Source organism: Gorilla gorilla, chromosome 23 (genome assembly GCF_029281585.2).
Source record: "Gorilla gorilla gorilla isolate KB3781 chromosome 23, NHGRI_mGorGor1-v2.1_pri, whole genome shotgun sequence".
Taxonomy (NCBI): domain Eukaryota; kingdom Metazoa; phylum Chordata; class Mammalia; order Primates; family Hominidae; genus Gorilla; species Gorilla gorilla.
Window position 1 is genome coordinate 41265622 of NC_086018.1, and position 21167 is coordinate 41286788.

Consider the following 21167-nt stretch of genomic DNA (forward strand, 5'->3'; position numbering starts at 1 on the left):
CAGAGGCTAAGCATTCCTCATCCGAAAATCCAGAATCTGAAATGCTCCAAAACCCAAAGCTTTTTGGGCATTGACATGATGCCACAGGTGGGGAATTCTACACATAAGTACTTCACACAAACTTTGTTTTATGCACAAAATTATTGAAATGCCATGTAAAATTGCTTTCAGGTATGTGTACAAGGAGTATATAAAACAAATGCGTTCCATCTTTAGACTTGGGTCCATCCACAAGCTACTTCATTATGTATCTGCAAATGTTCCCAAATGTGAAAAAATCCAACACTGGAAACACTTCTGGTCCCAGGCATTTTGGATAAAGGATGCTCAACCTGTGTTACGTCCACTTAACAGCTGAGAACACTGAGCGCACAGAGGTTAGTGACTGAGGTAAGGTGAGGGGGCTGAACCCAGCGGACAGAGCTGGAGCTGCAACACACTGTCTCGCCAAGGCCGTCTCCAACGACAGCTTCTCCAGGGTGCCGATTCCGATCCTGCCTTGCCAGTCTCCTCAGATCCATGGAGAGCCCCCTGTGGGCCGGGAACATACCCTGCAAAGCCAAGGCCTGGCAGAGACAGAGAAGCCTTTACAACATCACCCTGCAAGGTAAGTAGCTTTACCCCCATGTAGCAGAAGCTCTTCAGAGAAGTGGAGCGATTTGCCTGTGGTCACTGAGTAGGACATGGGAGGCAGGTAGAGGCGAAACTGAAACCTGGGTCTGTCTGACTTGAAGACCTGCCCTTCTCCAGCTGCAGAGAGAACTTTCTAGTGCATAAATCTGACTGTGTCTTCCTACTGTAAACAAAACAAGCAAAACAAGCAACAAAACTCTTCAGTGCCCCTGCACCCAGTGCCCGAAGGGTTAGGCTGAAAGTTCTCAGCATGGCACTGAAGGTCCTCCCTGACCCCTGCCACCTGCCTCTCCAGCTGACTTGTCCTTCTTTGAGCCCTGGGTGAGGGGCAGCCTCCCGGCCGCCCTGTACAACCCCCCCCTCCCTTCCCACCCTAAGCCTTTGAGAAGGTGCTTTCCTCTGCCTGGGACACGCTCTCGCCCTCCTCTGAATGGCAACTTCTGGCTAGTTACTTGAGATGCTGTTTCTGTGTCACCTCTTCCAGGAAGCCCTCCTTGTTTCCACCCTCTCCACAAGTGCCTAGGTTGGACTGGGGCCATGTCTGGGGCTCCCCTGCCCCCTCCTTGCTCATAGCACTCATCACACTAATTGTACCTGTTACACATTGTCTCCCTCCCTCTAGATGGGGGATTCTCAAAAGGGCCCACACCTGAGTAACCTCTTTGCCCTCGTCCCCTGTACAATGCCTAACACCGAGTGAACGCACAGGAACCGTCTGATGAACCCAAGCTCACTGGTGAGCGGCCTGGGATCAGCTACTCTGGATTTGGACTGTGTCGGAACAGGGGCCAACTCTCAGACAACAGCGGTATGCTTGTCTGCAGGCCCAGACCTGGCTGCCCTTTTGGCTCCCCCTTGATCCCCTAATTCCATGCTGACAGCATCTGCCCCTGCAGTGGCACACTGAGAGCCTCTCGCGGTGCGGCCTCGGCTTCAGTAGAAACACACGGCTCTGCCTTCCACCCTGTATCCCCCAGATTACATTCTCTGGGGCAAATCTAGGCCTGCCGGGCACCAACAGCTGGCGGCCCCGGACTAGACCCCCAGCTGGCCCCGAGCCCAGCCACCCCCAGGCAGCATCCCTAGGGGGTAGTCCCCTCTGGGAAATGCAAGTGACCAAAGACTGTGGGCTTCTACTTACCCAGAGCGCCCCTGTGTCAGGCCCCACAGTGGACTCTTTGCAAACATTCCTAATTGAACATCTCAATGACCAAGTGCCAGGTACAACCAGCACTCACCGGACAGGTGAGGACGCTGAGGCTTAGACAGATCAAGAGACTTGCCGCCCCAGGTCTTCTACCTTGTGTGAGGGAGTAGGGAGCTGATGCCCTGGTGGCCACTCCATTGGCAGGCCCAAAGAGGTTCTAGCCCTCCATTAAGTGCTCACCTCACACCTCATCAGCCCTGGTACCCACTTGGCAGCCTGGACGGCCCCTCAAGGGAACTCTGCTCCTCTCGTCGTCCTTCTCACTGCCCCCTCTGCTTTGGCCAATATGCCATATTGGATGTAGGGGAAAGAGTTTATCCCCCAGAGCCTCTTGGGGTCCTGGGTCCCAGCTGGGTGTGTGACCCAGCAAAGAAGCTGGCCCACTCTGCCTGGTCCCCTTCCCACCCACTCCACATGCTCACAGCACCGTCCCTTCTACTCTGACACCGACTCTGGGCCCTCCTTCAGGGTTCAAAGGCTCCTGCCAGGCCCCAGAGGACTAGTTGTCCTGGGTGTGCACAGGCCTTGGCTCAGCACTCACCACCCAGCTGTTCCAGCCACAAGAGTCCACATCTTGTATTATCTGGCTCCCAACGCCTTCCACATTCATCTGCTTGTGTGCTTACGTGCCCCTTCATTCCACAAATATTTAGGGAGTGCCTCCTTGGTTTCCAGCCCCAGGATCCCAGGCAGGCGCAGGCCTTTCTACCAACCAGCCCGCTCCTTGTCTGCGCCTCCTCCTGATCTGCTCTCCTAGGGGCCGGACCACAGTGAAGCCCGAATGGGTGCCCAATAAACACCTGCAAGGTGGTTGGTTGATGAGCTCACCGGGCACGGACATGGGCCACAGCTCCGAGAGAAATTGTCCTGCTTTGTGTTTACACGCAAGCAAAAACCAGAATGGATTGGTTTTCTGGAAAGCTAGAACTGGAAGGCGCCTTGGAGAGCATCTAGGTGAAGCCTCTCCATTTCCACTGAGGAGGCTGAAGCCCACGAGACAGTGACTGTCCTGGGTCACGCAGCTGTGACTTGCCCTGGTCACGCAGCTGTCAGTGCAGGGTTCACATGCAGCCTCCCACTTTCGGTCAAGCTCAGCGCTCTTTCTTTCACATCAAGAGGTGGCACACAAGGACTGCTGCCCTTGACCTTTCAGCTCACGCATTCCTTCACTCCCTCAATTGACAGACCTTTGCTAAGCACCACCTGTGTGCAGGCCCTGGGCTGAGACCGAGGAGGAAGGGTGTCCAACCCCACATGCTCATTCTCAGTTTGAGACTGAGTCACTGCCATGCGGTTCACTGGCAGGCACGCACTGTGTACACAGATGGAGACAGACAGAGCTGGGACTGTGATTGGCTCCTGGCACGCTTCTCCGAAAGCAGGATGGACGCCAGCCTCCCTTCAGCACCCTCTCCCCACCCCAGGGCCTTGACCAGTCATGGCACCGGGAACCCCTAGAAAGCTGCCTCTGTGAAATGGGAGGTGGTTCTGTCTCTGACAGTTGGGAGGACCAAGAAACATTTGCAGAGCCACAGAAAGCTCTATGGGTTGGGCAACACCGAGGTGGGGCAGGTTGATTCAACAGCTCTGATTTGCATCCCCATCCCAGCCGTTTCTAAGGCATGTGGTTTTAGAACTTGTTGTTGCCTAATTTATAAAGTGGGGAGACTAAAACCCTCTTTTTTTTTTTTTTTTTGAGACAGAGTCTCACTCTGCCGCCCAGGCTGGAGTGCAGTGGTGTAATCAAATCACAGCTCACTGCAGCCTTGAACTCCAGGGCTCAAGCAATCCTCCTGCCTCAGCCTCTGGAGTAGCTGTGACTACAGGTGTGCGCTACCACACCTGACTAATTTTTGTATTTTTTGTAGAGATGAGGTTTCACCATGTTGCCCAGGCTGGTTTCGAACTCCTGGGCTCAAGCGATCCTCCCACCTCGGCCTCCCAAAGTGCTGGGATTACAGGTGTGAGCCACCACGCCCAGCTTAAAACTTTCTTTTGTAAGAGTGTTCAAGGGCAGTAACAGAGGTGATGGGCTCCAGCTCAGATCCCTCAAGCTGCAGGGGGTGCTCTGTAAGGGGGGCCCGCTCCCTCTTCCCTGCATGCTGGCTCCTCACCTGGAGCCCCCGCCCTGCCTCGTTTCTTCCCCCTTCCTCGTTTCTTCCCCCTTCCTCTTCCTTGATTCCTGAAATTTCCCAGGCTGGTCACTAGGTGTCACCACAATCAAGTTTTTCTGCCCCCACGGACCTGAGGTCTTGCACCAGAGAAGTCAAGAGTCAAGAGACTCACTCACCTCCTGAGCTTTACTCCCTCAAGGCCCGGGAGGCTGGAGGTGGCCTTCTTTCCTCCCTTAGGTTGCCAGGTTTAGCAAATAAAAATACAGGACGCCTCATTCAATCTGAATTTCAGGTGGACAATCAATACTTCCTGAGTATAAGTATGTTCAAAAGTTGCATGGGTCATACTTATAATAAAAAAAATTACTTGTTTATCTGAAATCCCAGTTTAAATGGGCACTCTGTATTTTATCTGGCAACCCTGCCCTGCCCTCCACAGGGACCCTAAAGGAAGCCATGGCGGATGGACAGGCTGTCTAGTGCCACCCTTAGCTCCTACTGCCAGAGAGCTCAGGCAGGTGCCCGGGCCATGGCCTGCCATGAACAGGGAAAAGGTCTGTTTTTCCTTTCCAGCAGGTGACGAGATGGAGAGCGCCCAGGCATGGGGGCCAAGGTGGTAGCATCCCAAAAGTGTTCCCACAGCAGCCCTGGGAACCCGGAAGGAGACAGTGGTAAGAGCACTGTGGACACATGAACAGGAGGATCTGTAAGGCTGTGAGCAGCGCCTGCGAGTCCCAGCCAGTGACTCTCCACCACTGTCCACCCACATGCCGCAGAAAGGAGCAGGGGCTGCAGAGCCACAGCCCGGGGCTGGAGTCCCAGCTGCGTCGCCAGCAGTGGCGCTCACTTCCTCTCCCTCAGCTGTGCATGAGGGGCGGCAACGGGTACTTCTCATGGCCCTTCGAGGACAAAAGGGGCTCATGGGCTCGGGGCACAGTAGGTACGTTCGGATCATCGGCAGGTACAGCCACTTTGGGGACGTAAGCCAATTCCCGCCACCGACTCAAACTTAGTCTGGTGACTTGTCGCTGCACTCAACAGACAAACGTGTGGGCAATCTGTGATGTGCCCTAGGGGCACAGGAGTCAGGCTCTCTGTGATGTGGAGGTGAGGCTGGGCAGCGGGAGGGAAAGGTGTTCTGGAGCAGGAACAAGCTCACGCAGAGGCCTGGGGAGTGAGGCTGGGGGTCTCTGCGCTTCTGACAGACAAACTGGGGCTGGAGAGGCCTCGTGGACAGAAGCCGGCAGACCTGCAAGCTGACCAGCTGTGGAAGGGAGCAAGGCGGGACAGCAGTGCAGGACCCAGCAAACCACGACGCGCTGGGCGTCCCTCTCCTGGGCGGCGGGCTGGGCACACTGCTCTGCACGAGGGGTGTGAAGGCACTTTGTGAACTGATGATGCACACACTTCGGGCATGAGTCCCTCATGAGATGGTCTCATCTCCTCTACACTCCCATGCGGCATGTTTTCCTCTGCACCCTGCCCTGTGTGAGACGTGAGAAACACAAGGATGACTTAAACACATCCCTGCCCTTCTTGGGAGCTCATGGACTGGTCCTGCAGTAGAGGGCTGAACCATTTCAAACACATGAGTGCAAGTAAAGAGGAAGACATGCACGCCTGCCTAAGAGTCAGAGACAGCTTCAGAGAGGAGGTGAAAGTGCGCTGGGTTTTGATGGATGACTAAGAGTTCTCCAGGAAGGGAGGGGAATGGGAAATGTCAGTAAAGGCAGAGGATGACACATACCAAGGTTGTAATCAGTAAAGGGCACGTGTGCCGTAACAGGGAGAACAGCAGGCAGATGGGGAGGAACCAGGAGAGAGGAACTGGACTGTGGGAGGCCTTGGGAGGCAGGAAGGCAGCAGTGCCTGACAACGGAGGAACTCGGGGGGGGGGCGGAGAAAGCGCCCGGCTGCAGGATGCATGAGGGAAGGGGGATGAGGCGGAGGTAGGGACACCAATTAGCAACCACAGCCTTTGAAGAAGGCAGGGCAGCAGGGGTGAGGAAGTTGGCTGGGTTTGGGAGGTGAGTAGAGCTCGGACGCGGGATCTGGTCACACTAGGATGTCGGAGCCACACAGGGGAAGGGTCAAGGCAGCACCCCAGCGCTGGTGCCCCACTGATGGGGGACATGCTGGGAAGCGCAGGTCTGGGAGGATGGGAAGATGCTGCGTTTGGTTTTGGGCAGGTGGGAATTCTGTAGCTGGGGTCCCCGTCTAGGGGACAGTTGGTACTGGGGTCAGAGCTGGAGAAGTGGCCACTGCTGGTCAGCAAGGAGACTCAAGAAGCTTAGGGGAGAGCTAGGAGAGGACTGAGGCCGAGGAGGAGCCAGGATCGGGGGCTGAGGAGGAAGGGAAGAAGTCCCATGGGATGTACATGCTGAAAGAGTCTGGTGACATAATCAAGCAGCCACCAGGCCGGGAGACAAAAACCCACCTGGCTGGCCTCAGGCGGGTGACGAGGACCTGGGGAATGCTGCGGCCAGGGGTGGCCAGGCAGATGTCCCACCAGGAGATTGGCCTTGTGGCCACAGTCACAACCCAATTTCCCTAATGAGGCTAGGGAGGGCTCACACCCCTCCCTAATGACCCAGGATGACCTTGGCTGCTTCCCCACTCTGCCAACCAGGCATCTGCCTGGTGGTTTCCGAACCCACACTCCAGATCTGCATGACTTTCCATGCATAGGGCCTGTGCCCACAAACCCCAGGTGGGAAGCCAGGCTGTGGGCTACAGTGTAGGGGGTGGGCGCTAGTCTGGAGCCTAGGGGCCTGGGACAAGTTCCAGCTCTGCCACCAACATGCTAAGTGACCTCTGACAGGACACATGGTGTTTCCAGGGCCTCTGCTACTTCACTCTAGAACAGGCATGCAGGCCAGCTTCCCTCCAGGGCAGCATGCTTTCGGTTCTCACACACGTCAGCTCCATGACCTCGCCTCAGCTTTTCCTGACTGCCTGCTCCCTACAGACCCCAGGCTGGACACTGGGGGGCCAGTGGGTCCTTGTGTCCAAGGGCATATCCTCACCTGGGGGAGAAAGGCCCGGGAGCAGAGACACGAGAGACAGGGCAGGGAGGCTGAGGGTGGGGCGCGAATGAGACAGAGGCAGGGATGCGTAGGTTCCACCTGGGGGATCAGGAGGTGTGCGGGGAAAAGGTGTAGAGGGTTCTCAGTGAGCGATGGTCAGTCAGGATGAGCGGGAGTTCCAGACAGAGGGAGCTGTGTGGGCGGAGGCTGGGATGAGAAGTTCACTATGGCTGGTTCATGACATGCCAAGCAAGGAGAGGCTGCAGAGAACCACATTCCACTCAGGAGCCATGGGAAGGTCTTGAGTGGGGAATGACAGAGCCAGAGGGTTGGGCGGAGCAGTGGTTCTGGCTGCTACCAGAAGGCTTGCAGGGCAGGGAGACCTGTGAGGCAGCTGGCGCACTAACTCAGGCAAAAGACGGCAGCACAGCCCTAGGCAGAGGGCAGCATGGCGAGACAGGGGCTCCTTGTGTCATGGGGCATCTGGGCTGCACAGCACCCCTGCCCCTGGCCCCCCATCCATTTGTTCATCGAGTGTCTTTGATCTTAGGAGGCGGTTGGGCCTGGGTGCAAATCTTGCCTTTGCTACTTCTTCACTACGGACAAGTCTCTTTGCTTTTCAGCCTCCATTTGCTCACCTGCAAAATGGGGTAGCTACATGACACAGACTGTTCTCAGGATCTGATGACTCGTGTCAGAGTCTATGCACTACGCTCAGCTATGATGCGTATGACAGCTTTGCACAGTTCTAGTGATCCGGACCGGGCTCTACATGAGGCGATGTCTTGTATATACGATCTCATTTTAATTCTCGTAAACAATTCTATCATAAAATATATGAATGTTTGCCCCAGGACTTGTGGCAGAGAAGGACGCCAGGGCTGGGCAAGCTACCTGTTGGCCTAGCCCTCTGGGTTGCAGCTCTCCCTGCCCTGCACCCACAGCTCTGGGAGATTTGAAAGTTCTGCAGCTTAGGGGAAATTTACACCAGTGATGTGAAGTCAGTACTGGGGGTGCCCCTGGCGCCGGCTCAAGGCCAGGCCAGGAGAGGGGCGTGAAGCTGGGCTTGCCAGCCGAAAGGTTGTTTATGGGGTGGGAGGCTCATAAAAAATAATGGGCTGGATTTATTGTCCCCACCTTGAGGGCCATTCCGGACCTCACAGGGCCAGGACAGGCCTCCTCCGGTAGCACCATAAATCTCTCCAGTAAGCAAGGGAGCTGTTTATTCTCCTGTCCACCTGGTCTGCAGCAGGCAAGGGAGCGAGGAGAACCTGCAACCCCGCATGTCCTGCCTGGCGCCCTTGCCTGGCTGATCTTCTCCAAGGAGTGGCTGAAGAAGGCAGGTGCTGAGGCTGGGATGGGATTCGGAGGCATGGCCACACCCTCTCTTTAAACAGGAAGTTCCTAGCTGTGCTGCCCCAGCACTCACAGTTGATAATGGAAAGCCCTGGAACAGGGCAGGGGATGTCTCTGGCCCTGCAGGAGCCGTGCTAGGGCTCCTCAGGTCAAGGCCTGGCCCAGATCCTATAGGAATCCCGTCCCAGGAGCCAATAGGAACCTGACAGCTAGGCACACTGATAGGATCCTATCAATATGTGGCTGAGGTGGCTCAGGAGGGCCCATGGGTCTCTGTCCACTGGCCTGTTTCTTTGCGTCTGCAAGTAGATGGTGCAGGGCAAAAAGAACTGACATTGGCCTCAGAATCCAGCCCCTGATCCTGAAGTCCTGCCCCCCCAGTGCAGCTCAGGGAAGCTCAGTTTTCCCTCCCATGATGGGGACATTAGTACTTATCCAAAGCATGTCACAGGGTGGCTGTGAGCATCAGGCGACCCTGTATGGAAACCACAGCAAAGCTCCAGGAGGGTGGGTCTGTGCCTGTCGAGGACACTTGAGCTGCGGGAGGGTGGGGCTGGGCCTCCTGAGGACACCTGTGGGCTGAGACAGGTTTGGGGGAAGGACAGTGTCCAGTCAGCCTGCAGGCCACAGACAAGCCAGTGTGGGAGAGGCAGAGTGGAAGACAGAGTCAAGAGGAAGCTCGAGGACCAGCCTGGAGGAGGCTCTTGGGAGGGCCCAGGACTAGAGTCTGGGGTGGGAAAGAGGCTAAGGGCAAGGGTTTCAGATACAGGCTGCCCCAGACGCTGCTGGGGAGAATCACTAGGTCTCTGCTCTGGCTCAACCCCAGGAAACCTGTACCCTAAAACTCTCAGGTAACCTTTGTCAAGGAGCCCCCAGCCAGTCCTGAGACAGCTGTGGACTTGGAACAGGGGGCTCAGGCCCCAGAGGCAGGGTGGGCTTGCTCTCTGGCAGTGCTTCTGACAGTGGCCGCCTCGGTGCATATGCTGTGCAGGGCCTCACCTCCAACCACTTAGGAGGCTGAGTGCCAGCAGGAAAGAAACCTTTATTTTTAAGCCTACCACATAGTAAGCATGTGCTACGGTTTGCATGATTGTGTCCCCTCCAAAATGATGTTGAAACTGAACCCCTATTGCGGCAGCCCTCACCAGACAGTGAATCTGCCAGAGTCTTGATCTTGGACTTTCAAGCCTCCAGAACTGTGAAAAGTAAATTTCTATCTTTAGAAATTACCCAGTCTCAGCTCTTCTGTTATAGAAGCAGGAATGAAGTAGGAGGCAATCTTTTTTGCTGACTGATGGAGTGGGCAAGGGCGTGCTCTCCTGGGCTCCCACAGCCCCTGTCCAGCTTCTGTCACAGCCCTCTACGCACTGTCTGGTCGGGACCTGCCTCATGTTGGACCCTCCTACAGCCTGTGAGTTCCGAAAGGACCTGCCCTCGCACAAAAATGGGGTTTCCAAGTACTACCCATGGGGGTGGAATGCAGAGGCTTGGACATGTGGTCACTAAAGTGCAGTACAGACGGCAGAAGAATCCTGATGTCCCCAGTCCCCTAGGGAGATCTGAAACTCCACAAGTGTCCCAAGCTCCTAACCCTCAATGAAGCCTTGAATACTGAGCTTTTCTTCACTCAAGCCAGTCAAGTCCCTGCAATTGATTACAGCCCAGGCGGGGCCAGGCCTGAGCCAGCCAGTCAGGAGGAGGAAGGTGGGCAGCGGCCCTCTGCACAAGGCTTTCCCGGACCACATGAATCTGATGCTGAGCAAGGCGCTGGGCAGGGTTCGGCGCTGTCTGCCTCTTCCAAAGTAGAGACCAGTGGGCCCTGCCTTGAGCCCCAGGTCTCCCAGACCTCCAGCGTTCTGCGCTATGAAGAGAACAAGGCCCCACCTTGTCCAGAGCCACCGAAGCTTAAATATTCCCCACCTATGTGACGCGGGTAACAGGCCTCGCTGAAGTGTTAACCCGGGGCAGACAGAGGGCTCTGCCGAGAGTCACCTCACCAATTCTCTCACCGTCCCCTCACCAAGTCTCTCACCGTCCCCTCACCCATCTCCGTGTCCCTTCCCCTCACCCATCCTCCTGTCCCTTCCCCTCACCCATCCTCCTGTCCCTTCCCCTCACCCATCCTCCTGTCCCTTCCCCTCACCCATCCTGCTGTCCCTTCCCCTCACCCATCCTGCTGTCCCTTCCCCTCACCCATCCTGCTGTCCCTTCCCCTCACCCATCCTGCTGTCCCTTCCCCTCACCCATCCTGCTGTCCCTTCCCCTCACCCATCCTGCTGTCCCTTCCCCTCACCCATCCTCCTGTCGCTTCCCCTGACCCATCCTGCTGTCCCCTCCCCCTGCAGACATCCTCCTGCTACCTTCCCCCTGCTACGCTGTCACCTCCTCTCTCAGCCATGCTCCTGCCAACTTCCCCTATCAGCCCTCCTTCTGTCACCTTTCTTTCACACATCCCCACCACCTTCCTCCTCGGCCACCCTCCTGTCACCTCCCTCCTCGGCCACCCTCCTGTCATCTCCTCCTCAGTCACCCTGTCACCTCCCTTGGCCACCCTTCTGTCATCTCTCCTCAGCTATCCTGTCACCTCCCTCAGCCATTCTCCTGTCACTTCCCTTGGCCACCCTCCTGTCACCTTCCTCTTTGGCCACCCTCCCATCACCTCCTCCTCAGCCACCCTCCTGTCACCTCCCTCAGTCACCCTCCTGTCACCTCCCTCCTCAGCCAACCTCCTGTCACCTCCCCCTCAGCCACCCTCCTGTCACCTTCCCCTCAGCCACCCTCCTGTCACCTCCCTTCTCAGCCACCCTCCTGTCACCTCCTCCTCAGCCACCCTCCTGTCATCTCCTCCTCAGCCACCCTGTCACCTCCCCTGGCCATCCTCCTGTCGCCTCCCCCTCAGCCATCCTGCCCTCTCCCCTTGCTGTCCCCGTATGGGTTCCAGACCCTGATGGCTTCCAGTGCTCTCTCTGGCCCCACTCCCTGCTTCACCTGTACAACTGAGGCAAGTGTGATCTTCCTAAAATGGGCTCATTCTCCTTCTCCTCATGGCTGACAGGGCACCCTTCACTGTCACGGCACAGTCCAAATTCCTGCTAGACAGGGTCCTGTCCCTCTGAGTTCCGCCAGCTTTGGGCCTGGCTTCAGGCTCCTGGACCCATTGTCTCCCATAGGTAACCACGGCTGCTGGGACGAGGACTCCTCTGGCCAACCGGAACAAGCTGGAATCTTCAGTGTCAGAGGAACCCTGGCCATGGGGCAAGGACAGGCTGGCCTGAAGGAGGCACCCAGGCATCGGGAGCAGCTGGACGGTCAACAGGGTGAAGGGAGTTGAGAAGGGCACTGGGGACGGGAGAGGCAGTGGTCCCAGGGTCTCTGCTAGGTTGCAAGTGAATCAAAAGCAACCACACAGGAAAAGTGTCAGGCACAGGGCAGAGGCTCAAGCACCCTCCAGTGAGGCCCATGGTGTAGAGAAACAAACAGACACCAGGATGGACACGGGCACCCATCCCTCCAGGCACTGTGGACCTGGGACAGCCACGGAATTGCTTGCAGTCAGATGGCGCAGGACGGTGGATGGCATCTGAGGACTCTCTCTGCTCCAGACATCATTCCAGGAAAGTGACGGGACTGGCCTGTGCCTCACCCCAGGGTTTCTGGCTCCCTGTCTCCAGAGTCCTACTTGAAGTGTTTTTTTAAGGCCAGCTGCCTCCAATCCGTTGCTGTCCACCAAGGTCTGGGCCCAGATGACGCTGCCAGCCCCTTGCCCTCTCTTTCTACCACAAACTCCTGCTGCTACCCAATCTCCCCCCTTAATCCTCCCAACAGCATCCTGCCTATGTCACTCTGGCCCCTCTGTCTGCTGACCACCCACCTTCTCTCCATCAGTTGGCCACCACCTCGGAAGCCACCTGCTCTTGCAGGCTTCCTTTTTTTTTTTTCTCTTTTTTTTGAGATGGAGTTTTACTCTGTCACCCAGGCTCGGGTGCAATGGCGCGATCTCAGCTCACTGCAACCTCCGCCTCCCGGGTTCAAGTAATTCTCCTGCCTCAGCTTCCCAAGTAGCTGGGATTACAGGAGTGCGCCACCATGCCTGGCTAATTTTTGTATTTTTTGTAGAGATGGGGTTTCTCCATGTTGGCCAGGCTGGTCTCAAACTCCTGACCTCAAGTGATCTGCCCACCTCGGCCTCCCAAAGTTCTGGGATTATAGGCGTGAGCCACCACACCCAGCCTCCTGTGGGCTTCTCCAACCCCTTTCCATATCCCACTGGCTCCAGCCCTGAGCTCAGCTTCCTCTGCCTTGAACAGCCCGCTAGCCAAGCCCCTGGCCCTGCTCCTCATCCAGCACGCCCTGCCCAGGCACATGTAGATTTGGGGACCACAGGCTGACCAGCATATTGGGCAGGAAGGTTCCTCTTCTCCTTAGAACCCAATTTCCACACTTGAAAAAAGAAGGGGGAATCCATAGGGGTGGTTGTGATTCCTTTAAACACTGACAGACAGCCGTGGGAGAGGGTCATGATTTGAACCCAGACCACCTGGGTTCCAGCCCTGCCACTACTGGACACACTGTTTGCCTCTGTGAGCTTCTGACCCACATCCGCAGCATGGGAGCGGCTAGTACTCAGCTCACAGGGTTCAAGGAATTGCAATGGATAATATTAATATCCACCTGAGGGTTCAAGGGATTAAATGAAGCAGTATTAGGGTGACCCAATGTCTTGCTTTGCCTGGGACGGTCCCAGTTGATATCCACAGCCCTGGCATAATTAATAATAGTATCTCCTTTCATTGTCACAAGTGTGCTGATTTGGATATTATTCAATGATAACTAAATGCGAATTATTGACTGCGGTGGTTGTGATGTGGATCCGTATGTCATAAACGGCGTGGAGCCACACTCACACACTGTACCAACGTCCGGCTACCGGTCTGGATATTAAACTCTAGTGATGTAAGATGTCGCCATTGGGGGAAATTGGGTAAAGGGCATCTGAGACCACTCTTCACTATTTTTTGCAGCTTCTTATGAATCTACAATTATTTCAAAATAAACAATTCTAAAAAATCCTATTGTTTTGACTCTAGTTATCATTAGGTATTTGCCCTTGCAAACTTACAGATAAAATGAACGGATCCCCAAAATACTTCAAGCATGGGTTTTATAAGCAAAATAACTAAGTTTAATTTAACCAGAGGTCATCCAGCAAATACTCAGAAATGAGTGGCAATGGCTCCCATGAGGCCGGCAGCTGCTCTAAAGTTCACGCACTCTATCAGCAAGCCCGAGCCCGCAGGCTCTTACCTGGTCTGTGTACGGAAACACACGGCCGTGATCTTCAGAGCAAGACCCATGACAACACAGTGGTATGTAACAGTTAATAAGAGCAGTGTCGAAAGAAAAGCGTTTACTTTTAGGCCAGAGGTCTGGGGACATTCAGTGTGGGGATAAACATTAGCAACCATTTTCTGTCTCCGTAACTGAGTTCATAACAAGAATCCTAAACTGTAGGAAGAAAGAGGCCAAGTCGACTCAGGCTGTTCCCGTGAAGGGAGAAGGGAAGTGCGTGCCACACTGCAGAAAATTTCTACCACAAGATGTCTTGAACTCTAGGTGCTTAAAGAGGCATACTCGGTACCTGGAGCTGCAGGTGGTGCCAGCTACAAAGGCATCTCCGTTGAACCTCAGGCCCCGCCTGAGTCTCACCGTACTTGGGCCGACAACTGAGAGGGGTCCCAGAACCTTCCCCATTGCTGCTGTCTTCACTATCAGGCAGTCAGGAGCCCAGGCTCTGGGGCCAGATTGGCAGACCTCCAATCCCCCAAAGCCACTGGCAACCTTGCAGTTCCCTAACCTCTCAGTGCCTCGAGTTTCTTGATCTGGAAAATGGGGCACTGTAAGGACGCAATGAATGGAAATGCATGGAAAGTGCCTGGTAGCAGGGCCTGGCACGCGCAAGCATGCATTGGATGCAGCTCTTGCAATCATCATCGTCCTCATCATCATCATCACATTACACACAAAGGGACTGATTCCTGATGCCAAGCTTTCCTACTGCTGGCCCCCACCTCTGACTCTGGCTGTAGGACAACATCACTCTTGATGCCAAGTCTTGAGCTTTGTGAACAGTGGGCTCGAGTCCCAAGAGGAATGCCTGTGGAGGGAGGGCAATGCGGTTTCCTACACGTATTTATGCATGTGTTTAAAACAAACTCCGAACTTTAACCGGAAGGTGAAACGCACTTGGGTAAACTCATGCAGTCCTTGCGGGGAGAACCTTAGGCTGCCCCACGGCCTGTTCCAGTGCATAAAACCCCAGCAGAGCAGCTGCACAGCAGGCTTTCTGTGCACGTGGCCTCATTTCTCCCAAATGGGGGCCCTCATCGATAGAGGACCCCTATTGTCTGGCCCCCTGCCCGGCCCAACCACATGGTCCACCAGCCCACACTGACCAATATCTAACAGCACGACCCGAGGGCGCTGTGAGCTGAGTGCTGTTCCGACGCTCCTCAGTGTCCACGCTGAACTGTTCACCACCCTGCCTTGTTCCCAGACCCATCCTGGCTCTGCCCACGCCCACCTTCCTCTCTTCCTTCCTCCCTCTGTCCTTTCCAAAGGCCCAAGTTGGCAGTGGGACTCAGAGATGTGGGGAACATAGTCCCTGCCCACAGGGAGCTCCCAAGCTGCAGGGACACAAGCACCACGAGGCAGAAAACCACTTTCTGGAGCTTGCCGCCAGCAACGATAGGGGGCGGGGGACAGAGGTGGCCACTGGGGCACAGAAGAGGCAGAGCCCAACAGTTTTCCCTGAGGGCTCAGCTCAGAATGGGCTGTCCAGTGGGTGGGATACTCTCACAGAGGACTAAGTGTGGGAGCTGTCAGCAGACAGGGCGGGGTGAGGAGCAGGGCCCTGGTGCTCCCTCTGTGTTGTGACTCCTGATTACCTGTGCCCAGCAGGGACACCTCTGCAGGTGTACTCAAACCTCTGCAGGAAGGATGGGTGGTTGGGCACCCTGGAGGGCTGCCCCGAGGCCAAATAGGTGCGGGAGCTCAGCCGATGAACGAGGGACGATGGCCATCTTGTTGGGCCCCAGGTTTTGGCATGTACTACCTTGTGCACAGATGAACCTGGGTGCAAGGACCACCAGCTCACTAGTTTCTCGAGGACAAAGCTGGCCTCTTGATCCTCTCCCTCCCCTCTCCCTCTGCTAAATGAACAGGCTCCCGTGCAGCACCTGGCACGTGTCAGCAGAGCCTCGTTCCAAGAGCTCCCAGGTCCTGACTCTGTGGCCGGCTCGTTGTGCGGCCCTGGGCCAGGCCCTGCCCTCTCAGGGCCTCATTTCCTCATCTGTCACAAATCACATGAATAAGAGCCCGTGTTTATTGAAACTGTCTTTTCAATACCTTTTTAACCCTACGAAGCAGGTATTATGACTACCTCCATTTTACAGATGAGGCACAGAGAAGTTAAGTGACTTGCTCAACGTCACGAGATGGTCCATGGTAGAGCTGGGGTTCCAGCCTAGGCCGCTGGGCCTGAAGCCCCGCTGTGAGCCTGTGCTGTCTCCTACAATGATGGAGACAATGTGACGTTTCCTCTCACTCTGGTGCCTTCCACCAAGGCTGAGGCCAGCCCACAGGCGGCGTCTGATGAGGCTTCAGAGCAGAGCCCTGCAGGACAGCCTCCTGCACGGAGGGCCAGGGGCATCTCAAACCCAAAGCTGCTGGCAGCCAGTGCGGCCCAGTGTCAGTGCTGGACCCTCGGAATAGCAACATTTTACCAGGTGGAGGAGGAGACCATGTCATGAACGTCTCTGCTGCTCAGATGAGAAGACCAAAGCCACAGAATCCCCAGAGCGTTTCCCCTCAGCTCATGACTGTACAGGAACTCTTAGGACCCCTACTTAGCATGTGATCCCCTGTCCAGGCTGAAAGCTTCCCAGTGGACCATGCCTCGGATCCTAGGGGCTAGCAGAGCACCCGGCACATGAATAAATGAATGAATGAATGAACGAGCAGGTAAATACAAGTGACCTGCATTCACGTAGCTAGTAAGACTGAGGCCTTCCAGAACCCTTTCTACTCCCGGATCGATTCTGGTCAGAATTCTACATTGAGAGAAAAGAAGACAGTTCCTCCAGGAGGCCACATCTTCCTGTGGCATCAATCCGTCAGAAGTTACAGACAAGAAGAGCAGTGTGGGAGAGGGAGAGAGCCTGAAGGTGCTGCCTTCTAGATACACCAGGCACAAGGGTGTGATGGGGGCAGCGGGCGGGCCCCTGGGGCTGTGGCCAGAGGAGGGATTGTCAGTACTTATTGGGCTAGGGCTGAGTGGGAGGTAGGGGGTGTTATCATGGGGCCAGAAGCAGTGCTCAGAAGTGCTGAGTGGAGGGAAACTGGCCAGATTCCAACATCTCGGACTCCCTCCTGCCCAGTGTGGGCACAGAGGAGGAGCCTGTGTGTGTCCCCCAAATCAAGCCTGTGTTCTAAAGACCTGAAGAAGCTGCCTGCATCAGTCGCTACTCCTAGGACAGGTGCTGCCCTTGATTGACCAGAGCATTTTTCCGAGAATGGGGAAAATTCAACAGCTAGGCCCTTTTTACAGCTGAAAAGGCCCAAAGAGGCAAGAGTAACTGTGCAGAGGCCACATGGAGAGCTGGAGCTGAGAACCTAATCCTCCCAAGCCTAGCCAGGGTCGCAGCCATGCCTTGGCCCAGGGTGTGCTCTGGCGCCTAGGAAGCGGGGCCACTCAGACGGGCTGAGCCCTGTGTTTCTCAGCCAGGAGTCTGGACCAACCTGGGCCAACCCCTCTCACGCATCTGGTTCCATCTAATCAAAACCAGCCTGTGTGCTTTTCTCCCTGTTCAGGGGTAGGCTCCAAAGAGCTGGACAAGCATGAGGAAGAGTCAGGTGATAGGGGGAATCTAATTTGCTAAATGGCTCTGTCTCCTTCAGCCCTCCCAGGAGCTATGGGAATCAGAGGTCACTTGTGTGCAAAAGAAGCTCAGTCTTAGCTCCTCTGACATGCTCTAATTTTGAGCTATAACAATCATGATTGCAGTTGACACTAATGGTGGGCAATTGTCACAACAGACTGAGGCTCAGAGAGGTAGACAACCTGCCCAGTCCCCAGGTCCCTGTCTCCCCAATGGGCACTAATGGGCCGCTGGCCACTGTGCTGTGTGCTTGCTCTGCCCTCTTCAGGACTTCCACACAGCCGTGGAAACCCATTGGAATGCTGCACCTTGTCATTCGAGAGCAATCTGATAAATTATCTGTTGTTTTTTGGACTGATTTCATTGCCCAGATTAAAAAAATCAGGAGAGGCCACACAAAAATCTTAAGGAGAGAAGGCACTTCTTTAACCAACACGCTGGTTAATGCAGATTGGGACTGAGGCCCCCAAATCCATATTCTGGTTAAACCTGGATTCCTGGCTTCCTGAAAAATCAGGATCTGGCCACCTGGGGCATCTGGGTGGAGTGAGCCATGTGTGCCCAGGGTCCCACCCAACACCAGCCACTGCACAATTTATAAGATGCCAGCCCCTGGAAGTGGAGGCCCCAGATGGCCTCCCCTCTCCCCTAAGCATCACTTCCTACCTCTGCTCAACCAGCTCTCCCACAGCTGCCCTCTGCCCAAAATCCAAACTCTTGCCACAGCCCACCAGGCCCCATGTTGTCCAGCCCCCACCTCCCCGCCTTGGGCTCCTCCTGCTTCGCGCGCTCTGCTCCTTCATCCTACCCTTTGTTCTGCTTTTCATGTGCCCATTCCCACCCCAGGGCCTTTGCACGCACCCAGCCTGGCACATTCCCCACAAGCTTCCTACCTGGCTTTCTCATCAGCTCCAGCACTGTCTGCTGCACCACCTGTTTCTTTCCTCTCACACCGCATCACCTCCCAAGGAGCGGGCCCCATAGCTAGCGTGCCTGGCTCAGATCCTGGCTCTGCCTCTTCCCTAACTTCGCTGGGCTTCGCCTTCCTCAGCATCACAACCCAGCCTCGCCGGGCAGTGGCAAAGGTGGAGTGAGCTTGTCTTTGGGCAGTGCTCAGGCCCGTGCCTGGCTCACAGTAAGCGTGTGGCCCCAGCAGCCCCTGCTGTCGCTGCTCCCACGTCATCCCCTCCCCAACCCCAGTCCTGTGGGGGACGCTAAGGTTTGTAACCTCCTCAGCACAGCAGATGCTTACAGGCCAAACCTGTAACAAACAGGCTGTGGCTGCGGGTGTGATCTGCCCGCAGCACACCCTTCTTTCATCCAGGGGCCTCAGCTCCACCTGGAGTCCTGCTGGGGAGAAAGCCGGGCTTCAGAGGAACAGAGCACACACAGCCTGGCTGAAAAGGAGGCTCACGCCACCCTGGCCTGGGACTTTACAGCCTGCTCAGAGCAGTCACTCTGTGAACTCCCCTCCCTGGATGAAAGCAGAGGCCCCTCCCCGCACTTGCTCACTCTGTCCCCATCAATCTGCTTCTTATACAACCTGTTGGGCTCAGAGTCCTGGTTTATAGGGTTTGCCTCCATCGTGGGCAGCTTGGCCCCACAGCCCACAACTGGGAGGTCTTACAAGGCGCAAAACAAACTCCTGATGCCCGGGAGTCACCTGGGTGGAGTGTGGACAATGTGACAGCAGCAAGTGCCGGGAGCCACGGAGCTCGGGCTTTCTGTTCTTCTGGGGACACCACAGAGCCATGATTAGCAGGCCCGTCCTGCCTTTGAGGCAACAAACACTAAGAATTCTAAGGAGCCTGTTCGAGTATTTCCACTTTATTATCCTGAGTACTTTTAAAATGTTTTTGCTTTCACTTTCTCAGGAACTGTTTTCTAATGAAAATCATGCCTGGGCTGGCAGAGTCGCACCTCACAGCCTCCTGCCTGCTCACGGGAGGCTGGAACCTCATCCCACGGTCCTGCTCCATCTCCGAACGCCCTGCCGGGTAACACCACATCCCCATTTTGCAGGCGAGGAATCTGGGGAGCAGTCAGTAGAGCCGCCCATGGGAAGGCTTCCAGCGTGGGAGAGGAGGAGCTGGATTCACACAGGGTCCGGCTGGCCTGGAGCCCAGTGCGTGCCCTTTGGTTCCCCATCTCTCAGCATGAGCCCCTCTCTGAGCCTTCTGCAGGTGCTGTGTACCAGAGAGGGGTGACCTTCCCAGGAACGCCCTCTATGCCTGCAAGCCTCCAGCGCCTCCTCCTTGTTAAGGGTCAGCAATGGGGGCGTGCCTGAACTGGGGCAGTTCTGGCCTTCTTCCTTACATTTATTCCCTTGACAGCTCACGAAAGCCAGGCCCTGGGAACCTTGGCTCCTGCCCTGCCCTCACAGCACACTCTGCTTTGGCACACAGCCCTGCCTCGGATGCCTGCCCTTGCATTATCTTAAGCAAGAGATGTGCCTCCGCAAACGCTGTTCTCTGCCTGGAAGCCCCTCTCCTCCAAGCACATGTGTCCTGGCTCTCTCCTCCAAGCCTCTCCTCCAAGCACATGTGTCCTGGCTTTCTGGACAGCTCTGCCGCCACCTCACAGCTCTGCGGCCCTGAGCCCAAACTCCAGGATCTGACCACTGATGCCGTAACACCAAGTTCCTTTGCCTGCTGGGCTTGGCTGGTGGCCAGGCTCCACTTCAGCCTGGGTCTGCCACCTAGTGCTCCAGCTGGTGGGGTGTCTTCCTGGGGCCCTCTGCACCTCCCCAGGCTGGCCTGCCACACTGTCTGGCCTCCAAACAGCAGGCGCCCGACCACAAGGACCCTCTCCTGGCGGGAAACCCAATGAACATGCAGCAGGGAGTCGCTGGTGCTGCCAGGCTCATGGAGACAGAGAAGTTGGCACACAGCCTGGGTAGCCTCAAGCCCCCTTTGGAGAAGGAGCCCATGGAGAATGGGGCCCCACTCTTCCTGGCCACAGCCAGCCCCCAACTCAGAAAGGAAAACAGCTCCTCTGGTCACATGTGCCACTTGCGGCCCCACATATAAACACGAGAAACACCCGCAGCCCTGGTGTAGCAGGTAGAGGGAAGGAACTGGAAGGAGGCCCATGCAAAACCAATACCAGACGTGCAAAACAGTCATTCAGACTACCACCAAAATTCCCTGCCTTGACCTTGAGGGCCCCAGAATTGAGATGTGGAGAAGGGGACTCTTGGGGCTGCCCATCCTGCAGGGGGACATGCCTGGTCAGCATAGGCTGTACTCACCATTGGAGCGGTGGATGCAGGTATGCTGGTTGTCACTAAGGAAGAAGCCACTGTGGCACTGACACTCGTAGCTGCCCATGGCATTGACGCAGATCTGCTGGCAGCCACCATTATTGTCCTGACACTCGTCCACATCTGTGAGAAGAGGAAGAGAAGGGGACCAGAGATCACACCTAAGTTGGAAGCAGGGCACGAGGGGCTGGCGGGACAGGGATGCAGTGAATTTCCTGACATGGCCCTGAAGGGAGGGACTCCAGAGAGGGCCTCCCTGGTGCTGTATGATGGTGATACTGTACAGTGGGCCTCCACGGCCCTGCACCATGGTGGCACTCTACAGTGGGCCTCCATCGCTCTGTGCTATAGTGGTACGGAGGGTCTCCATCGCGCTGTGCTACAGTGGTACAGTGGGTCTCCATTGTGCTGTGCTACAGTGGTACAGTGGGCCCCCATCACGCTGTGCTATAGTGGTACAGTGGGCCCCCATTGCACTGCGCTACAGTGGCACGGTGGGGCCCCATCGCGCTGCGCTATACTGGCACGGTGGGCCCCCATCGCACTGTGCTACAGCGGCACGGTGGGCCCCCATTGTGCTGTGCTATACTGGTACAGCGGGACTCCATGGTGATGCTGCACAGTGGTACTCCC

The 21167-nt window shown here is 56.0% G+C and overlaps 1 protein-coding gene across 2 annotated transcripts in view; it reads right to left on the reverse strand.

Moving 5' to 3' along the window:
* The window catches only part of SCUBE1 (signal peptide, CUB domain and EGF like domain containing 1), a 143011-nt gene that overhangs the window by 69429 nt on the left and 52415 nt on the right, over nt 1-21167 (reverse strand). For both annotated transcript variants that reach the window (XM_031005666.3, XM_055374812.2), the window contains exon 4: nt 20523-20657. In XM_031005666.3, coding sequence (XP_030861526.1) covers nt 20523-20657 — 135 coding nt within the window. The remainder of the gene's footprint in view (nt 1-20522; nt 20658-21167) is intronic.